Below are 18647 nucleotides of genomic sequence, written 5' to 3' on the forward strand. Positions count from 1 at the left end.
ACATCACAGACCTGTACATACACACATCACAGAGCTGTACATCTTTCCTCTTTAAATCTTTATATTTTAATTTTACATTTCTGTAAATAATCTATAGTCATCTGTAAAAGATAAATTAAATTATTATTATTATTATTTTTATTATTGTTGTTGTTGTTGTTATTAGTATTACTGTTGTAATCATTATTTTTGTTGTTGTTAGTATTATTATTGTTGTTTTTATTCTTATTATTCTTATTATCTTTATTATTCATATATTTTCTTTCTTCTGTACAGCTCTGTTAGTTTAACATTTAATCTTATTATTCTGTAATTGTTTGTAATTTTGTGTTTTATTTCTTTTTAAGCTTTAGCAATGATTACATATGTTTTCCATGCAAATAAAGCCCTTTGAATTGATTTGAAATTGGAATTGAATTGAGAGAGAGAGAGAGATCTCTTTGCTTTGATATGCTTTTGATATTAATTCTTGTTGATTTATTTGTTATTGTATATATTGTTTGATGTGATTTTGTTGACGCTTTGGCGTAGAGAGAGAGAGAGAGAGAGAGAGAGCGAGAGAGAGAGAGACTCTTTTCAACTCATTTCAAACTGGGCTGGTGGTTAGTTAGTTTATTTATCCCCATGGTCTTATAGATGATCGCCTAGTCTGTTAGTGGCACTTATCACCCTGCATACAAGCTCACAGCGTGGTCACACTCACTCTCTCTCTCTCTCTCTCTCTCTCTCTCTCTCTCTCTCTCTCCCTCCCTCCCTAACCTGCAGCGTTATAGTCTAAGCCTCATTGATCATCAGGATGTCCAACATGATGTGAAGAGGAAGAAGAAGAGAGATGAAGCTATGTGAGGGTAAGACAGTCTCCTTATGGGTGTGTGTGTTCGTGTGTGTGTTCATGCTGCTGCTGGGTGTGTGTGAGTGAATGATGCGGCGGCTGCTCTTCCTCACAGCGTGTAGTCTTCCTCGTCATGTCAGAAAAAAGACGGTGCGGTGATCAGCGTGTTTACAGCCTCCTCTTCATCAACACGGTAACAAAGCCCTGCATTGATCCTCTACATGCAGACTGTGGTCCTGGTCCACGTTCGGGTCTATGATGGATCAGACAGACGAGCAGCGTGCACGCGCGTGAGACAGGCTGCAGTGTGTGTGTGCGTGTGTGCGTGTGCGTGTGCGTGTGTGTGTGTGTGTGTGTGTGTGTGTGTGCAAGGAGGACACCTGTATAAAAAGATCATTGATGACGTGATCACGTGTTTTTAGTAACAGCAGACTGATATCAAGCTCGGGTGTCTCTGATAATCGGTTAATCGATGACTGTGTATGATCGGCTCTGAGGGCTTTAGCGTCGCATGCTCTGTTTCCTGTCACGTGATAATAACTCACACAGAGACCTGATGATACGGTGATAGTTGTTCGTACAACACACGCAAACACACACACACACACACACACACACACACACACACACACACACACACACACACACACAAAAATCACAAATCAGTTTATTCAGCATCTTAAAACTTGAGCTGATAGGGATCGACTTCATCAAAGTTTTATATTATTATTTTTATTATTATATTATTAATATATTATTATTATTGTTGTTTTTGTTATTATAATTTTGATAATAATAATAGTTATATATATTGTTATCTTATGTAAGGGATAATGTATGGTTAGCAGGTTGTTATGGGAAAAAGAATCCCAACAGGGCAGGACAAGTATCTGACACGAAGCATAAACCTGCTAACCATACATTATCCCTCTTATTACCTGGCTACTACCTTAAAATACAAACTTGTTGTCAAAAAACATCGATTAGAAGATGATTTTATTGATTTAAAGTGATTTATGTACAGTTTTTAAAAAATAGTCCCAGTGATTCGACGTCAGTAACTGAATAATATAAGATAATTATAATTATCAATATTATCATCATTTTTATTATTCATATATTATTATTATTATAATCATTGTTATTATTCATATATTATTATTATTATTATTATTATTATTATTATTATTATTATAATAATAATAATAATAATAATAATAATAATAATAATAATAATAATTATTATTATCCTATTATTAGGGCCTTAGCATCTTCTGGTGCAGAGGCCTTATTGTATTCCCTTTAATGACAATTTTATTTTTGTAAATTCTAATCTGGCTCCCTGAACATACACGAGATGAAATTTGGTAATTTATTGTTGTCTAGTATTTGTGGAGTGCATTGCCTCAGTTGCGCCCCCCAGCAGTTTTTAATGACCAACCCCCTCAGGGCAGTTTCGCCTATTAAGATGAGTATTTTTGTACACATATCTAGCTCCCTGAGACTTAAAAAAAAAAGTCCATTAACGTCATGATGAAATAACGACAGGAAGTGAAATATTTTGGAGGGGACCTTAAAAAGTTTCTTCTCTGAAGGGGTGTGTCTGATTCCCTTTAAATATGGTGTTGCGGATAAGAGACCTGAATGATCAAAAATATATAAGCTCCTTCACAAAAGTCTGAGGGCATGGCTATGGCGAGCCCTCAAAGTTGCATGCTCCAATCTGACCCAATGAGGGTCCAGGCCTGCTCTAGGAGCAATATCTCCAAGACCGTAAAACATATCTGCAGTAGTTAAAGTAAAAAAGTTTTTGTTCCATCCCAAGATTTTACCCAACCCCCCTGTAAAGAGAATAAGCTTAAGTAAAAAGCTGTTGCTATGGTCATTTTTTGTTTGCCACTAAGAGGAAGTAATTTTTTGTAGGGCTTCAAACATGTGTAGAGTCACCAAATGAGGGAATACAGGATTTCAGTGAAGCAATAAGTATATTTTTGGTGGTTTGGTCAGTGGGTGCGGCCTAACGGCTGACTCAGCCACACCCAACACTTTCCAAAAATACTCAAACATTCATCCCTTGCAACCTGTTTCCCCTTGAACGATGTGCTTACTGGGCCTTGTGTATCATGGCTATACCTACAAAAATGTAATTGGACCCATATTGTAAAATCAACAGGAAGTCGACCAGTTCGAGAGTGTTCTTCTAGGATGAACTCCTCCACAGGGAGTGACCCAATCCCCCTCATCTGTATTTTACAGGTAGAAGAGACCTCAACAAACAAAAATCCTCAAGCTTCAGTACAGAAGTCACAGGGCATGGCAATGCCAGCCAGTCAAAGTTTGTCATCTGAAATATTAGGATTTTTTTAAACCTATTTTCATGGTTTTCAACATTTAGCTTCATTTCTCCTACAGGGTTAACCTGATCCACCTCTTGTACACAAAGAGTGACAAAAAAAAGTCAGATAATCCAAACTGTACCCAGCCTGAGGCACACTGGATTATTGTCAATCTAAATCAATCTACAAGCTGTTTGCAGTCTCTCTCTTTCTCTGAGTGACAGCTGCCAGTCTGCTCTGTTTCAGCACCATGGACAGTGCAGCGGCTGCCCATTTTGTCATTTTCAGCACAAACAATTTTCTGCATCCATTAGTGAGTGATATTCGATACAGAAGCTCCATCAGTTAATACTTCTTTGAAGGCTGCTCTCAGGTATGGTTACATGTTTCTCATGTGATTCTCCTCTCCTCTTTGCAATCCTCTTTCTTCTGAGCTGCTTTAAGAACTTTGGGATGCTCTGGGACATACAGTAGCAGACGTAAGCTACTTCTGGTTTGACCAAGGACTGAGTTAATATTATTTAAGAGCTTTAGGATGCAGTGCAACTTGTTGTGTTCTAAACATATAAAAAATCATTGCTGTTTTCATTGGTGTTCCTCTTATGAAGACTCCACTGCTGCAACAAACTCTGTGGCATCCAATAAGGTGCAAGGGCCTGTTCAATGCTGCTTGCAGCTTTAATTATTATTGCTACTATTTTCTTTTTTTTTTTATTGTATATTCTGATAAATATTGTCAGTAGTCATTAAAAAATGTAATCCACTTTGAAAAATATGAATTAGCTAAACAGAGGTTTCACTTTACTGAAGGTACCTTCTTAGTTTGTGACCAGGTAACAAGGTCTGCTGTGATTGGTTGGTCCTTCTACGACAGCTGTGGGAGGAGAGAAAAGTCTTAAAATAAAAACTCTGAAAAAAAGAGTGACGAGAAGGAAGAACAGGTTTCTTCACCAACAGACACAAAAACACAGCGGGCCTCAGTAACCATGTCACAGAGTCATGGAGGTATAATTACCTGTTTACCTGAGATCAAACCCATTCAGCAGGTGAACCTGAGAAACATTCTGAATCTGAGAAACATTCAGTAGGTGAGTCTGCTCAGTGAAACTCAAACAACAAAGAAAGGGTTTTAATCTGACACAGGTGTGTATGGTTACCTGTCAGTCGTCCCTGTAGTTTCATTGTTACAATGTGAAGCTCTTTGGAATCAGTTTACCTGTAAACACACCTTGTGTTCACAGGAAACATGACTGTTTAAGACAGCTTCAATGTTTGTGGTCAGATCAGCCTGTTTGCTCTAAACAGAGTGTCAGAGCTAATGCTAATGCTAATGATAACAAAGCATCTCAACCAGGTATCAACCTCTGGTGTTGGAAAATGGAGCCAATAAGTCCCAAAACCTGCAGTTCCTCCACTGTCCACTAGAGTGTGTCTCCTGCAGTGAGTCAGTCCCCATAGAGCCCCATGTTAAAATGTCACAGCAGGAATAAACATGTTTACAGCCTGGTACAAAAACAGGTTGGTTCTCTTTAGCCCATTTCTCTATTTATGACAATGGCTGAATTTATATTGTTGATGTCTGGTTGCTGTTGCTCTCTAAGCTGCAGTCCTGCACTGCATTAATCCTGGGTCACTGCCCCCCCCCCCCCCCCCCCCCCCCCCCCCACTGCCCCCGTGACAGTGTGTGTGTGTGTGTGTGTGTGAGTGAGAGTGGTGCTCTGATTACTCAGTGTAGTGGAAGCTGTGGTGGTGTTTGTCCGGGGCCCTGACAGAGAACATTCGTCAAACTCCGTAACAGCTGAATTAAACGAACAAAGAAAATCTCAGACTGAACCCTGATCAGGTGACACAAGACGTACTGTCATATCATGACCTCTGTGTTTAACGGATCAGCTTCATACATTCAGCCCTCGATTTACTGGACATGTTTATTTTAATTTTATAGTTTACACTGTCCCGCTGTTAAAGAGACACCGACAGACTGAGCGGGGGCTGCGACGGTTCCTCAAACAGTAAATTAAAGAAAAAAGCAACCCAAGACCTGAGCAGTCTCCCTCCTCGCCCTTGTTTTCCTCCTCTCCCTCAGCTGATCAGAACAAAGAAAGTTATCTGCTAAAAGATGGGTAATAAACCTGCATGGTGTTGAAGAACCAGCCAGCTGTCCTCTTCTGTAAAGCCTAAGGGCTAACCTGTCCAGGTATAGCTTAGGCAGCTAAAAGCTAATACCGACTTTGTTAAAGGAAGCAAAAAAGGGAAAAGGTCACTTGCTCTTCATCACTAAACGAACAAGCATCATGGATTTGCCCATGCACCCTGACAGACATGAAGAGGGTCAGGTCTGTGGTTTTAGCTGTGGCAGCAGTGGCCAATAGTGTTAGCTGTTATTAAAGTTACTGATTTGCTGCTTGGCTGACATGTGGCTCTTACCTCACAGGTGTTGTTGCGAGCAACCTGTGTGTTGGCCATTTTCCAGCCCGGTTGGCGAACCCTGTAACAATTAAGCACTAATATACTATTTTTCAAGAAAGGCACCTTGCCTTTTGATAATGCCCAAAATAGTTTTAATAATTTCCTACTCTGGATGGTTCACCTGTCTATTCACTTGTGCACACTCCCACTACACCTGAAGCTAACCTGCTCAAAGAAATCAGAGAATCATCTCCCTCTAACTCCTGTGGACTCGTCCTACATCCTGAGTTAAACCCCCCTTCCTTCACACGCACAAACACCTGCATCTGACTGGCTCACCTGAATAAGCCCCTCCCCTAGGTTTATATGACCCCACCTTCAGACCTGAGACTCTCGTCTTTGATCATCTTGCATGACTTTACATATCCATCCGCAGTGAGGGGGCACGTAATGTTTCGGGCTGAGGGTCTTAATGATTGGGGTTCACTATTGTCATGTGATCTGACAGCAGCTCCTCTTCACTGCTCTATGACTGCGTCAGCTCCTGGCAGCCATGACACCTCCACATTAGTTCTGTTTCTGTGTTGTCAGTAGAACAACCGGGTCATACTTTTGGGTCAGAGCTTGGTCTGACTTACTGCAAGTATCTGGTAATGATTGTTCATGAAGACTGTCAGGGAGCTCAGGTAAATGGGACAGCTGTACAAAGCTGCTGGTGTAAACTTTCAGGGAGGAACACTTGTCTGCTTTCAGCTAAGTCCACCCCAGTCTCAGATCAGTCATTTAATCTGAGGAAAACACTGATGCAATACACACACACACACACACACACACACACACACACACACACACACACACACACACACACACACACACACACACACACACACACACACAGACACACACACACACACACACACAAAGACACAGTGTATCAGTGCTTTGCATTATTGTTCTCAGATTTTCTCATGAGAGGATCTTTTGGAAGTTTCAGAAGTCTTTGTGTGAGGAGGAAACTCTCCATCCAGGAGAAACAAAGATCCTGCTGCGAGGACGCAACAGGCAGAGACTAGGGACTGTTTACACACAAACACACACACACGCATGCACGCACACACACACACACACGCACGCACGCACGCACGCACGCACGCACGCACGCACGCACGCACGCACGCACGCACACACACACACACACACACACACACACACACACACACACACACACAATGAAAACACAACCCACCTCTCTGATCTGTGAAAAGATCAAAGAACAAAGAGTTCGGACTGAACTTCACATTTCTGACTGTCTGACTCTGGAAACTAACAGAGACAGTCCAACAGAACGCTGCTCTGCTGCTCTGCTGCTCTGCATGTCAGTCGTGATGGGCTGACACACACATGCCCAAACATATGCACACAAATGCACACACAGGAACAACACGCCACTGTTTACTACTCTGGACGTCAGCTACCTGCTGAAACCAGGCTTTCAGGATCAAGACCTTATGATAGAGCTTTAGCTTAGTTTAGTTAGCACGTTACTGAATCTAATGTTTCTGTAGTCCATGCTATGAGCTACACATGCTGTGTTTGTCCTCCTGTTTTCAGTCCATGTGGGGTTCTTTGATTTGAATTACCTCCAGTTATGTGCCAGACCGTTTTGGTACACATCAACGCCAAACCAAAAGTGTCTTACCAAACAAACAAAAAGAAAACGTGTACCTTTCCAGCCCTACTATGTTATAATGCGATGTGAGGTGAGCTGTTATCTCCTGTGTTTTGTACTGTTAATTGTCATCACTGGTGAAAAGCTGTGGTGGACTCAAGGAAGAATAGGTGCTGTAATACGACAGCTAATGAGGATCCTATTAAACCAAACTAAACTATATAACAATAATTAGAGATATTTTAATTGGATCCAGACTCTGGCTCCCCTTCAGACCTGATTATTTCTCTGTGAGGATCAGATGAATAGAAGCAGTACGGATGGATGGTCTTATTCACTCAGCAGCAAACAGCTCTGCTGTCAGAACCTTTGTCTTCATCATCCTCATCATAATCATCTTCATCATTGGTATCTTCATTATTATGATAATGAACTGACCACCAAGTATCCAACGTTTTTTATTAATTTTAAAGCTGAAAGTTTAGTGATGAACATTTTTTTTATTTAGTTGAGGGCAAGAGAGATCAGGTGGAGTCAGTAGAGATCCAGTGGTTGCAGTTAAGATCCAGTGGTTGCAGTAGGGATCCAGTGGGGGCAGGAGAGATACAGGAGAATAAATCAGTAGAAATCAAAGGGGAAATAAACAGGATCTAGTTTAGTGTTCAGTGTAAAGAAAGTCAATTATTTTGCATGATTTAACTTTATTTGTGTGGTCTGTTTTTCCTCTTTAAAGCACACATGGTGCTTTTTAGTATGTGGCAGTACAGATCTTTTCTCTTCAGATAAACACAAGTCCTTTTTATTATTGTGAGTGACGTTTAATTTTTTACCCCGTAGTATCTTTCAAAATGTGTTTTCATAACATGTTTACCTTATCATGCTGTATCTGGGTCAGTTTGACTGACGGTGTCTTATTTCTGTCAATGTGTCACAGAGTTCAGAGAGTTCCTGTTTTAGTAGAGTTGCAATCAATGGACCAGACAGGTTCTCCTTTAAATCTCTGCCTCTGTAAATATTTCACTGTGTTACACAGCAGGAAACTATATCACACACACACACACACACACACACACACACACACACACACACACACACACACACACACACACACAAACACAAACACAAACACAAAGACAAACACACAAACATAGGAGTGAAAGAATTTATGAGGTCAGAGAGGTCTGAGAGATAGAGATGTGAAGCTTGACTAAAGAATTTTCTCCATGGTTTTCTCCTCAGGACGTCATTCAGAGTCACCATGAAGCCGTCTTACACACCTTTACACACCTGTCCAGGTAAACTGAATTACCTGGGGACAGATGAAGTGATGTGTCCAGGACCAGAGTGAACTCTGCAGAGTCTGACAGAGCAAGTCTGCATCAGTCTGTGAGCTTCATGCTGATCCACATCTGGTTTTAGACTCATCCGTGGACCAGTGATCCGACACAGTTCCCAGCCTCCTCAACTACCCACAACCTCTCTGCACCTCAGATCGCCCTCGCTGACAGATGCCAGTCCTGCTGAATACAGATGCCTCCTTCAGCTCAAAGCAGGAGCTGTTGGACCTGCAGGATGGTCCTCTAAGTGTGGGTCCATCTTTGGACTCTCCCAGCCCCCCAGATTCTCAGACCAGCAGCCCGATGGAATCAGGGCCCAGGAGCCCCAGCAGCCCAGATGGGCCCCTGCGGCCCAACATCTTCACAGGGGCCTCCTCTGTGCCCGGGCAGCTGTATGGGGGGCTTGGTGGACCTCACCTAGACTTGGTGTCCATGGACTCCGAACAGCTGTGTGGTTGGGGTGCTCTTACCCCGCCGGTGGTGCAGATGTTTAACAACCCCCGTTGGGTGCTGGTGTTCCTGTGCACGGCATCCTTCCTGCAGGGGATGATCATCAACGGCTTCATCAACACTGTCATCACGTCCATCGAGCGACGCTTCGACCTGCGCAGCTACCAGGCCGGCCTCATTGCCAGCTCCTACGACATAGCCGCCTGCCTCTGCCTAGCCTTCGTCAGCTACTTTGGAGGGACGGGGCACAAACCGCGCTGGCTGGGCTGGGGCGTTCTGATCATGGCTCTGGGCTCTTTGGTGTTTGCCCTGCCTCACTTCACCACGCCCCCCTACCAGGTGAGCCTCCCTGAGCGCTCAGGACTCTGCTCCGCCAACCGCTCCACGCCATGCCGGGATCAGGAGGGGGCAGGGCTTTCCAGCTACCGCTTTGTGTTCATGCTGGGTCAGTTCCTTCACGGGGTGGGAGCCACGCCGCTCTATACTCTTGGAGTCACATACCTGGATGAGAATGTCAAGTCCACCTACGCCCCTGTCTACATCGGTGAGTCAGAGGTGTTATCTATTACAGAGGGTGAGGTGATGAGGTCATTTCTGGGCTTTGTTTGTTTGTTTGTTTGTTTATTTCTTTGTTTGTTTGTTTTTTTGTTTAATCATCACTGTACCTCTCCCAGTATGGTGGTGGATCTGTTTTATATGAAGCTGTTGTCAGGAAAGACTGCTTGATGTCAGGATGGCGTTTAAAAAGTTAAAGTTCGTAGAATATAGTAAGTAGAATATCCCTAAAATACACACAAACACACGCACACGCACATGCACACACACACACAAACACACACACACACACACCACACAGTGAGAAAGAGTCATACTCATGTTATCAAACAGAATACAGTGTAAATGGAGACCACATGACTTCTTTGTGCCAGAGTGGAGTCACCTGTCCACCTGTCCACCTGTCAGTCAAAGGTTTAGTGTTCAATCATTTTCAGTTGGACAGGATTCTGAACCTAAGCACAGACAGGTCATCAAAAGTAAGGAGTGTGTCCTGCATGGACACACACACCCTCACCATCTGAAACACAGTGTGTGTCACTGTGTATGTCTCAGTCTGAAGACTATCATGAACCTGAGTGACCTCCGGGGCAAACAATGGAGACTTTCAACCTTCAGGACACAAAGTACATCACCTGCGAACAGGAAGTGGACATTTCCTGTTTTGACACACCCTGACTGTGTGTGTGTGTGTGTGTGTGTGTGTGTGTGTGTGTGTGTGTGTGTGTGTGTGTGTGTGTGTGTGTGTGTGTGTGTGTGTGCATGTGCGTGTGTTTGTGTGTATTTTAGGGATATTCTACACAGCGGCCATCTTGGGTCCAGCAGCAGGGTACCTGCTGGGAGGATACTTTCTGAACATCTACTCAGAGATCAGCCTACCGTGAGTCGGAAAATACTGATCAAACATTCCTCACCACCTGTTTACTGTAAGTCCTCAGCTGTCCTATCAAATGACACCTTACTGTGAACACCTGGCAGTGTCTTTAAAACATACTGCTCAGTTGCAATCCTCCTACCTGTTGGAGACTGTGACCATGGTAACCCATAGCAACCACTTCAGAGACACTCATACAGTCATGAACTAATCATTTCATCATTTTATTTTTACACATCTCCAGATCACAACAATGCTATCTCCACACCCTCTCAGAGCAGGTGTACAGCGTACACAGAGCCTGATTCACTAAAGGTGTGTGCGGTTTTATCGCCCATTTAACTGAGCCATGATGAATTGGAGCAAAATGCTCCCTTTACTTTTAAAATGATCCTCGTTACAACTATCAGCTGATTCACTCACAATGAGCTAAGAGCCCCACACAGAGTGAAATATCACTGTCCGCTGAGAGCTGGAGGAAACACACTGCAGTGTTTATAGAAGTTCAGAGATCAGAACATCAGTTCACCTCTGGATGAAAATTACACACCTGTACATAAAGTCTGTTAATATTTCTCTAACTATTATAATAATCAGGACATAAATCAATCTGGAGCTCCCTGAGGCTCAACCCTGCACATATGAGCTGTGAAATTACACACCGCAAGTGTTTTTTGTAATCTGAACCAGCTGCTTTTTACTTGACCCATGAAGTAATCTGGTTATAAACCAGGAAATGTGTCTTGCCTGTCATGAAGGGACTACTAAATAATCAGTTAGGCCCTCTCCTCTCCGTCCAGCTCATCAGGTATGAAGACAGAGTTTAGCTCCGTCAGGATGAGAGCGCACAGCTCTGCACAGGGTGGAGAAGTGTGAGCTCAGGTCAGTTGCCATCAGGAGCTAACCTGGAGCACACAGAGCTGCAGGACTCTGTAGGTGTTTCTGTGCAGATTGTGAATCAGAGATTGAGACAGAGCGGATAGCAAGGGGAAATGATGCTCAGTTCTTTGTGGTATCAGTGGCCACAATCCATTCACTGAATTTCCCCCGCAGTATCCTATTATTCACAGAGGGCCAACATTAACCCAGAGAAACCCTTCCTCTAATACAAGGAAACTTCAGATAGATGTGATGAGACTAAAGCAAGTATAACTTTAAATATTAAAACATAGATGTATGTACACTAACATTATCTCTGTCACTTCCATGGCAGCAGTGTTATTATCCTGCTTTACTGTTATAAATCACATTAAACTGAACATTTTAGGACTGAGATGACTCCGGAGAATCCCCTTTGGGTTGGGGCATGGTGGATCGGGTTCCTGGCTGGAGGAGCAGCAGCTTTGCTGATTGCGTTCCCCATCCTGGGCTTCCCCAGACAGCTACCAGGTAACTCACCTGTCCAGATAACAGGTTAAGAAAGCAAAAATATGACTTATATTTCAGCTCTTGATGGAAACTGTCTCTTCCTGCAGGTTCTCAGGAGTTGGTGTCCTCAAGGGTCTCTGAAGCCCACCAGTTGAAAGACGGCAGCCACACTACAGCTTCAGACCCCCAGTTTGGAAAATCTGTCAAAGACATGCCCAGGTATGAAGACCTGTCACCTGGAGGTTAGCTGTTAGCATGAGTGCAAAGCTGGGATTCTAAGTAAAGTTATGACAAAAAAAGTTGTTAAAGGACAATATGAGGGAGGACAATCTTTGATCTAACAGGTAGAACACCCATTGCAGAACCAGACTCACAGGTGGACAGGTATCTGCCTCCACCTGTCAGGTGAGGTGGATGTGTTACAGAGAGTGACCTCTGTAAAGCTGGATTAGGAGAGAGGCGTATGATTGGACAGCTCAGTGTCAGTGTGATATTAACAGCGTGAAGCTTTTTTCTGACGGGTCATCACTTCATCCTGCTCCAAACACAGCAGAGAGTGTGATCCTGTTTGAGTATTCAGGTTCCTGTGGGCGTGTTCAGGATCCTGTGGGAGTATCAAGGATCCTGTTTGAGTATCCAGGATCCTGTGTAAGTATTTAGGGTCCAGCGTGAGTATTCAGGATCCTGAGTATTTAGAATATACATGCTGTAACCTCTGCACATATGTAACCAGGTTTAAGCAGTCACATGTCTGCAGAGTGTGCTCCTCTCGAAGCAGAGTCCAGTGCTGATCCTCAGTGTATCATCTCTAAATTAATGATGTCATCAGTGACATCACTGCATGGGATTAAAGAGTGAGGCTGAAATCAGCACACATTATGTAACATGACAGGGTTTTCAGTAAGTACTGAGCACTCTAAGATGAGAAAAGATGCTTAATTAAAGACAAGGACTCTCTCTCTCTCTCTCTCTCTCTCTCTCTCTCTCTCTCTCTCTCTCTCTCTCTCTCTCTCACTCTCTCTCTCTCTCTCTCTCTCTCTCTCTCTCTCTCTCAATTCAATTCAATTCAATTCAATTCAAAGGGCTTTATTAGCATGGAAAACATACGTAATCATTGCTAAAGCTTAAAAAGAAATAAAACACAAAATTACAAACAATTACAGAATAATAAGATTCAATGTTAAACTAACAGAGCTGTTTAGAAGAAAGAAAATATATGAATAATAATGATAATAATGATAATAAAAATAAACTTAACAATAATAATACTAACAACAACAAAAATAATAATTACAACAGTAATACTAATAACAACAACAATAATAATAATAATAATAATAATCATAATAATAATAATCATAATTTCATTTATCTTTTACATATGACTATAGATTATTTACAGAAATGTAAAATTAAAATATAAAGATTTAAAGAGGAAAGATGTACAGCTCTGTGATGTGTGTGTGTCTCTCTCTCTCTCTCTCTCTCTCTCTCTCTCTCTCTCTCTCTCTCTACGCCAAAGCGTAAACAAAATCACATCAAACAATATATACAATCACAAATAAATCAACAAGAATTAATATCAAAGCTTATTCAAGATAAATAGTAAATTCAGTATATTTAAATATTAAAACAGAAAGGAAACAATAGGATGATGACAGTGTAAATAATAGAGAACAGGGTTAGAATCTCTCTGTGGTGTGTGTGTACAGGTCTGATTAGATGATGGTGCAGGGATGTTCATGGGGGTTTGGAGCTGTTGGACGCTCTCTTCTGCTCGCAGTAGCTGATAAACCGCGCTGCAGTGTTTGCACATTGTGGTACCTCACCCAGCAGGTACATCAGTTTGTGTTAGTTGTCAAATGAAGGAAATTCTTTGTGTGTGTTTGTGATTAGTGGGAAGAATGGGTCTCTGATGTCCTGGTATAGAGGACAGGTGGTTAAAAAGTAGAGCTCTGTCTCCACCTCATGCTGGGTGCAGTGGGTGCAGACTCTGTCTTCTTTGGGGAGCCAGGTCTGTTGGTGACGTCCTCTCTCAATGGCGAGGTCGTGTTCACTGAGTATGTACATGGTCAAAGATTTCCTCAGCTCTCTCTGTCTTTCTCTCTCTCTCTGACCCCCCACAGGTCTGTTCTGCTCCTGTTGAAGAACCCGACCTTCCTCTTCCTGTGTCTAGCCGGAGCGACAGAGGCCACGCTGATCGCTGGGATGTCCACCTTTGGTCCAAAGTTCCTGGAGTCTCAGTTCAGTCTGAGCGCCTCTGAGGCGGCTACATGGTTTGGTGAGAGGAAGTAGCGGTTCTTGTTCAGAACTTAATTAGAGCTGGATCCTCTGTGGACGTAACACACATTAAATGTTAAGAACCATTTTCAGAAACAAGGAGGTTCCTGATTTAGGAAATATGAACAGGCAACATTTGCACTTCCAGAGATCTCTCTTGAAGACAGAGCAGAGACAGAGGGATTGCTTCTGATATGCCTTATGTAACATGCTTTCTTCTGTCAGTGATTATCTTCATCCGTGACTCTGAACGACATCCAGTGAACATGTGATTAAAGTACAGACCAGCTCAAACAGCTCCTGCCGTCTGTCCTTGTGTATTCTGAGTTAGTTTGTGTAGTTTGATTGACAGGTTGGTCAGGTGACAGGTGTGAGGAACAACCAACAGCAGTGTGATGTGATCAGTGATTTGATGCCATCAAAGCATCAGTGAGCATGTCATACATGAACTCATGTCTCCTGCAGGATACATGGTGGTCCCGGCAGGAGGAGGGGGCACCTTTCTGGGCGGGTACATCGTGAAGAGGTTGAACCTGCGCTGCAGAGGAATCATCCGGTTCTGTATGATTTGTGCGACCGTCAGCCTGCTCGCCAACTTCATCTTCCTCATCCACTGCCCCAACCTACCCATGGCCGGAGTCACAGCCCCTTACCAGTCTGACCACCAGCCAGACCAGTCTGAATACCTCCAGAACCAGTCTGAATACCAGCTAGACCAGTACCAGCACCAGCAGAACCAATACCAGCACCAGCTGTACCCGTCTGAACAGCAGTATGAGCAGCTGAGCTCAGTGCGCAGCAGAAACAGGTGGGCTCAGTCTGCTCTCCTGTTGGTCTTAGTTTCATATGAATGACGTTGCGCTGCTTTTTATTCATATTTTGGATGCTAATTAAATCGCACTCGGTGTCTGAACAGCAGTATGAGCAGCTGAGCTCAGTGCGCAGCAGAAACAGGTGGGCTCAGTCTGCTCTCCTGTTGGTCTTAGTTTCATATGAATGACGTTGCGCTGCTTTTTATTCATATTTTGGATGCTAATTAAATCGCACTCGGTGTCTGGCATACAAACAGAAACATGTTAAAACACGCCGTCCATCAGGGGTTCTAAAGTATGAATTTTTAAAGCTAATTATTCCTCAACTTCCATAAAAAATTCAAAAAAGCAAATATTCCTCATAACAATGAAAGCATCAGAATCTGATCTGGATGTCTTTGGAGCCAAACTTGATCACAGAGTGATTCTTTTCAAACAGGAAACTGCTCTGGGAGATTTAAAGGCCATCAGTGTTTCCTGAAATCACTCTTTAATGTTTCAGTTCAGTTTCAGACTTTAAGTGAGCGGTGTGTGTGTGGGTCTGTTATATCTGAGGGCTTGATAATCTGAGGCGCTGACAGCTCTGCCTGAGGAGTTTCTTTTAAAATCAACACTTAGTTGTTTGAGAATGTGTGTGTGTGTGTTTACATGTATACCTGATGGAGCGCTTGGTACGAAGCCAGGTCTGTAAACACAATCTTCCCACAGCATTCAGGAGCAATAATGTGTTATCGATATGTAAATCATCTTTGTGTTAGGGAGGACATGGTGTTTATGGATGGTGGGTATGGATTAGTGATCTGTGCGTATGGATCAGGAGGTTCTGTCTCTGCTGTTCTTGGCTGAGCGGGCTGTAAGGTGAAGCAGGTGTGGAGACAGACGGTCGTCCCGTCTCATTAAAACCTTAAAACCAGCAAACACACTGACACTTCCTCATGACGTCTCTGTGTGAGTTGAAGCAGAACTCTTAAGCCCGTCTCCTGTCTCACACACTCAGTTCTCTTCTCACATAACATGAGCACTGGGCGTAAAAGTGACGACTGAACTGGGTAGAAAACAACGAGACACCTGCGCTGCTTGCTAACACACCCTGCGTCAGTTGTACGATGGAGCTTTATCTGAAAGGTGTGTGTGTATCAGCTGTGTAACACTGATGTGTCGCCCCTCAGCTCATCCCTGGTGTCTCTGTCAGTGGGCTGTAACTCAGGCTGCAGGTGTGCCAGAGAGCTGTATAACCCTGTGTGTGGCGCTGACGGTGTCATGTATTACTCCCCCTGTCACGCTGGCTGCAGCTCCATCAACCATACGCAGGACACCCGGCAGGTGAGCCCGCTGACACACGTGAACCATGTCTGATTCTATAACGTCTCCTAGAGACACACACACACTTAGACACACACGCACGCACGCACGCACGCACGCACGCACGCACGCACGCACGCACGCACGCACGCACGCACACACACACACACACACATACTCTGTTCAGACTGTAGTAGACCTCCAGGCACCAACCTGACTCCAACACACTCTCTTCTGTGTGTGTGTGTGCCTGTGTGACTGTGTGTCTCTCTCTGTGTGTGTGTGCCTACAGGTGTACTCTGGATGTACCTGTATCATCAGTAATAGTTCGCGGTCACATGACGGCGTCGCTCTGTCGGGAAAGTGTAGCAGCTCATGTCACCACATGCCGGCCTTCCTCTCGCTCTTCTTCATCCTCATCCTCTTCACATTCCTCTGCAGCATCCCTGCCCTCACGGCCACGCTCAGGTGAGTCAACAGAGACAAACTGATGGCAATAGCAACTTCCTTTTGTCACCAGTAGGTGGCAGTGCCTCATCACAGTAGAGTCCTTAACTTTCCACAGAGGAAAAAACAGAGGGAACCTTTTATGTGTCTCCTGTGTGATCTCTGCAGGTGTGTTCCTGACAGCCAGAGGTCCTTCGGTCTAGGCATCCAGTGGATTGTTGTTCGAACATTTGGTAAATGTTTATTTCGTCAAATGATTTAACATCTCAATTATACTCTGTTCCCGCTGATGAAACAGTGACAGCTCAGAGTGTCTGGTCACTGATGCAGAGATCATGTCTGTGCTCTGACTTTGTGTAAACTCTGATGATGATGAAATGATCGATCTGTGTCTCTGTGTCTCTTCAGGAGGTATTCCAGGTCCGATTGCGTTTGGCTCAGTGATCGACCTCTCCTGCCTGTTGTGGCAGGATCAGTGTGGAGAACAGGGTTCCTGTTACCTCTACCACAACTCGGCCATGAGCCGCTACACACTGATTGCTGGAATCATCTACAAGGTAACTAGAACACGACATTAACTCAAGAATCATCTATAAGGTCATTATATTTATCTAACAGGGTACAGAGCTACTGGGGCTGTTTAATGTAAATGTCAGGAATACAGGGATGCAGGTCAGCAGGTATGATGTAAACTCTGACACAGTTCTGATCTAGTATTCATAGAGTGCGTCTGGGACAGACAGCACATCTTTACCCCTGACAGATGATGGATGATGGATGATGGATTGATGGATGAATTGATGGATGGATGATGGATGAATGATGGATGATGGATTGGTGGATGGTTGATGAATGGATGGATGGATGAATGGATGGTATATCATCAATTATTGATTGGTGGATGCTGGGTGATTGGATTGATGGATGGATGGATGATGGATGGATGGATTGATAGGTTGATGGATAATGGAGGGATGATTGATGGACGATGGATGGATGGATGGATGGATGGATGGATGGATGGATGGATGGATGGATGGATGGATGGATGGATTGATGATAGATGGATGATGGATGATGGAAGATGGATAGATGGATGGATGGATGATGGATGTTGGATGGATTGATGATGGATAAATGATAGATGGATAAGTGGATGATGGATGGTTGATGGATAGATAATAGATGGATGGAAACGATAACTGAAATACAATGGCAGGAAAACTAACACCAAGACATGAAACAAGAGTCATTGAAAACTATAAAACCCAAGAGTAACCAAAAATCCTTCAAACCAAACTCAGAGCAGAGCATATATGATAACCGTCACCAAACATTCATGAATCATGTCCTGTGATCTGACTTCAGGCGCTTGGGATCCTGTTCTTCCTTTTGGCCTCTGTGCTGTACACACCTCCACCTGAGTCTCCCCACAGCAGCTGTGAGAGCACGGATCAATCAGGAGGAGGAGGAAGAGCAGGAGGACTGAGTAACCTGCCAATCAAAGACCTGCCTGAGGACGGTGTCATCGTCAACCTGCATGCCAGGTTATGACATCACAGATCCCGCCCTTCTCCCTTACTTGGTGTGAATGTGTGTGCACACACACATGTATAAGAGTATGGGGTTCAATCTACACCAACAGCCTTCTGTCAGCCATAACAACCATAACCACACACACACACACACACACGCGCGCACACACACACGCACACGCACACGCACACGCACACGCACACACACACACACACACACTTTAACAAACTTTATTTTGTTTCTTGTAAAGTATGCAGCCTGTTCAGTACAGACACTATCATCTGGAGTATAACTGTGAGGAGAGCTGCAGCCAGTGATACGAGGCAGTCACAGAGCAGCTCAGAGCAGTTTTATTTAAAGCATAGGTGAGCAGGTGAAGCCTCAGAACAGAGATCACTCACTGACTTCCTGTTTGACCTTAGATAGATTTACAGAGGTCT

The 18647-nt window shown here is 43.6% G+C and overlaps 1 protein-coding gene across 1 annotated transcript in view; it reads left to right on the plus strand.

Annotated features, from left to right (window-relative positions):
* Positions 1–718: 718 nt before the first annotated feature.
* Positions 719–18647, plus strand: part of slco4a1 (solute carrier organic anion transporter family, member 4A1) — a 19453-nt gene continuing 1524 nt past the window's right edge. The window contains exons 1-12 of the mRNA XM_034694955.1: positions 719–848; positions 8486–9577; positions 10378–10468; positions 11730–11851; positions 11938–12049; positions 13957–14111; positions 14576–14918; positions 16092–16245; positions 16517–16692; positions 16840–16904; positions 17080–17228; positions 18040–18647. The exon at positions 18040–18647 is cut by the window's right edge and continues 1524 nt beyond it. Coding sequence (XP_034550846.1) covers positions 8755–9577; positions 10378–10468; positions 11730–11851; positions 11938–12049; positions 13957–14111; positions 14576–14918; positions 16092–16245; positions 16517–16692; positions 16840–16904; positions 17080–17228; positions 18040–18225 — 2376 coding nt within the window. The 5' untranslated portion in view covers positions 719–848; positions 8486–8754 and the 3' untranslated portion in view covers positions 18226–18647. The remainder of the gene's footprint in view (positions 849–8485; positions 9578–10377; positions 10469–11729; positions 11852–11937; positions 12050–13956; positions 14112–14575; positions 14919–16091; positions 16246–16516; positions 16693–16839; positions 16905–17079; positions 17229–18039) is intronic.

This window comes from Notolabrus celidotus, chromosome 11 (assembly GCF_009762535.1).
Source record: "Notolabrus celidotus isolate fNotCel1 chromosome 11, fNotCel1.pri, whole genome shotgun sequence".
Lineage (NCBI taxonomy): Eukaryota > Metazoa > Chordata > Actinopteri > Labriformes > Labridae > Notolabrus > Notolabrus celidotus.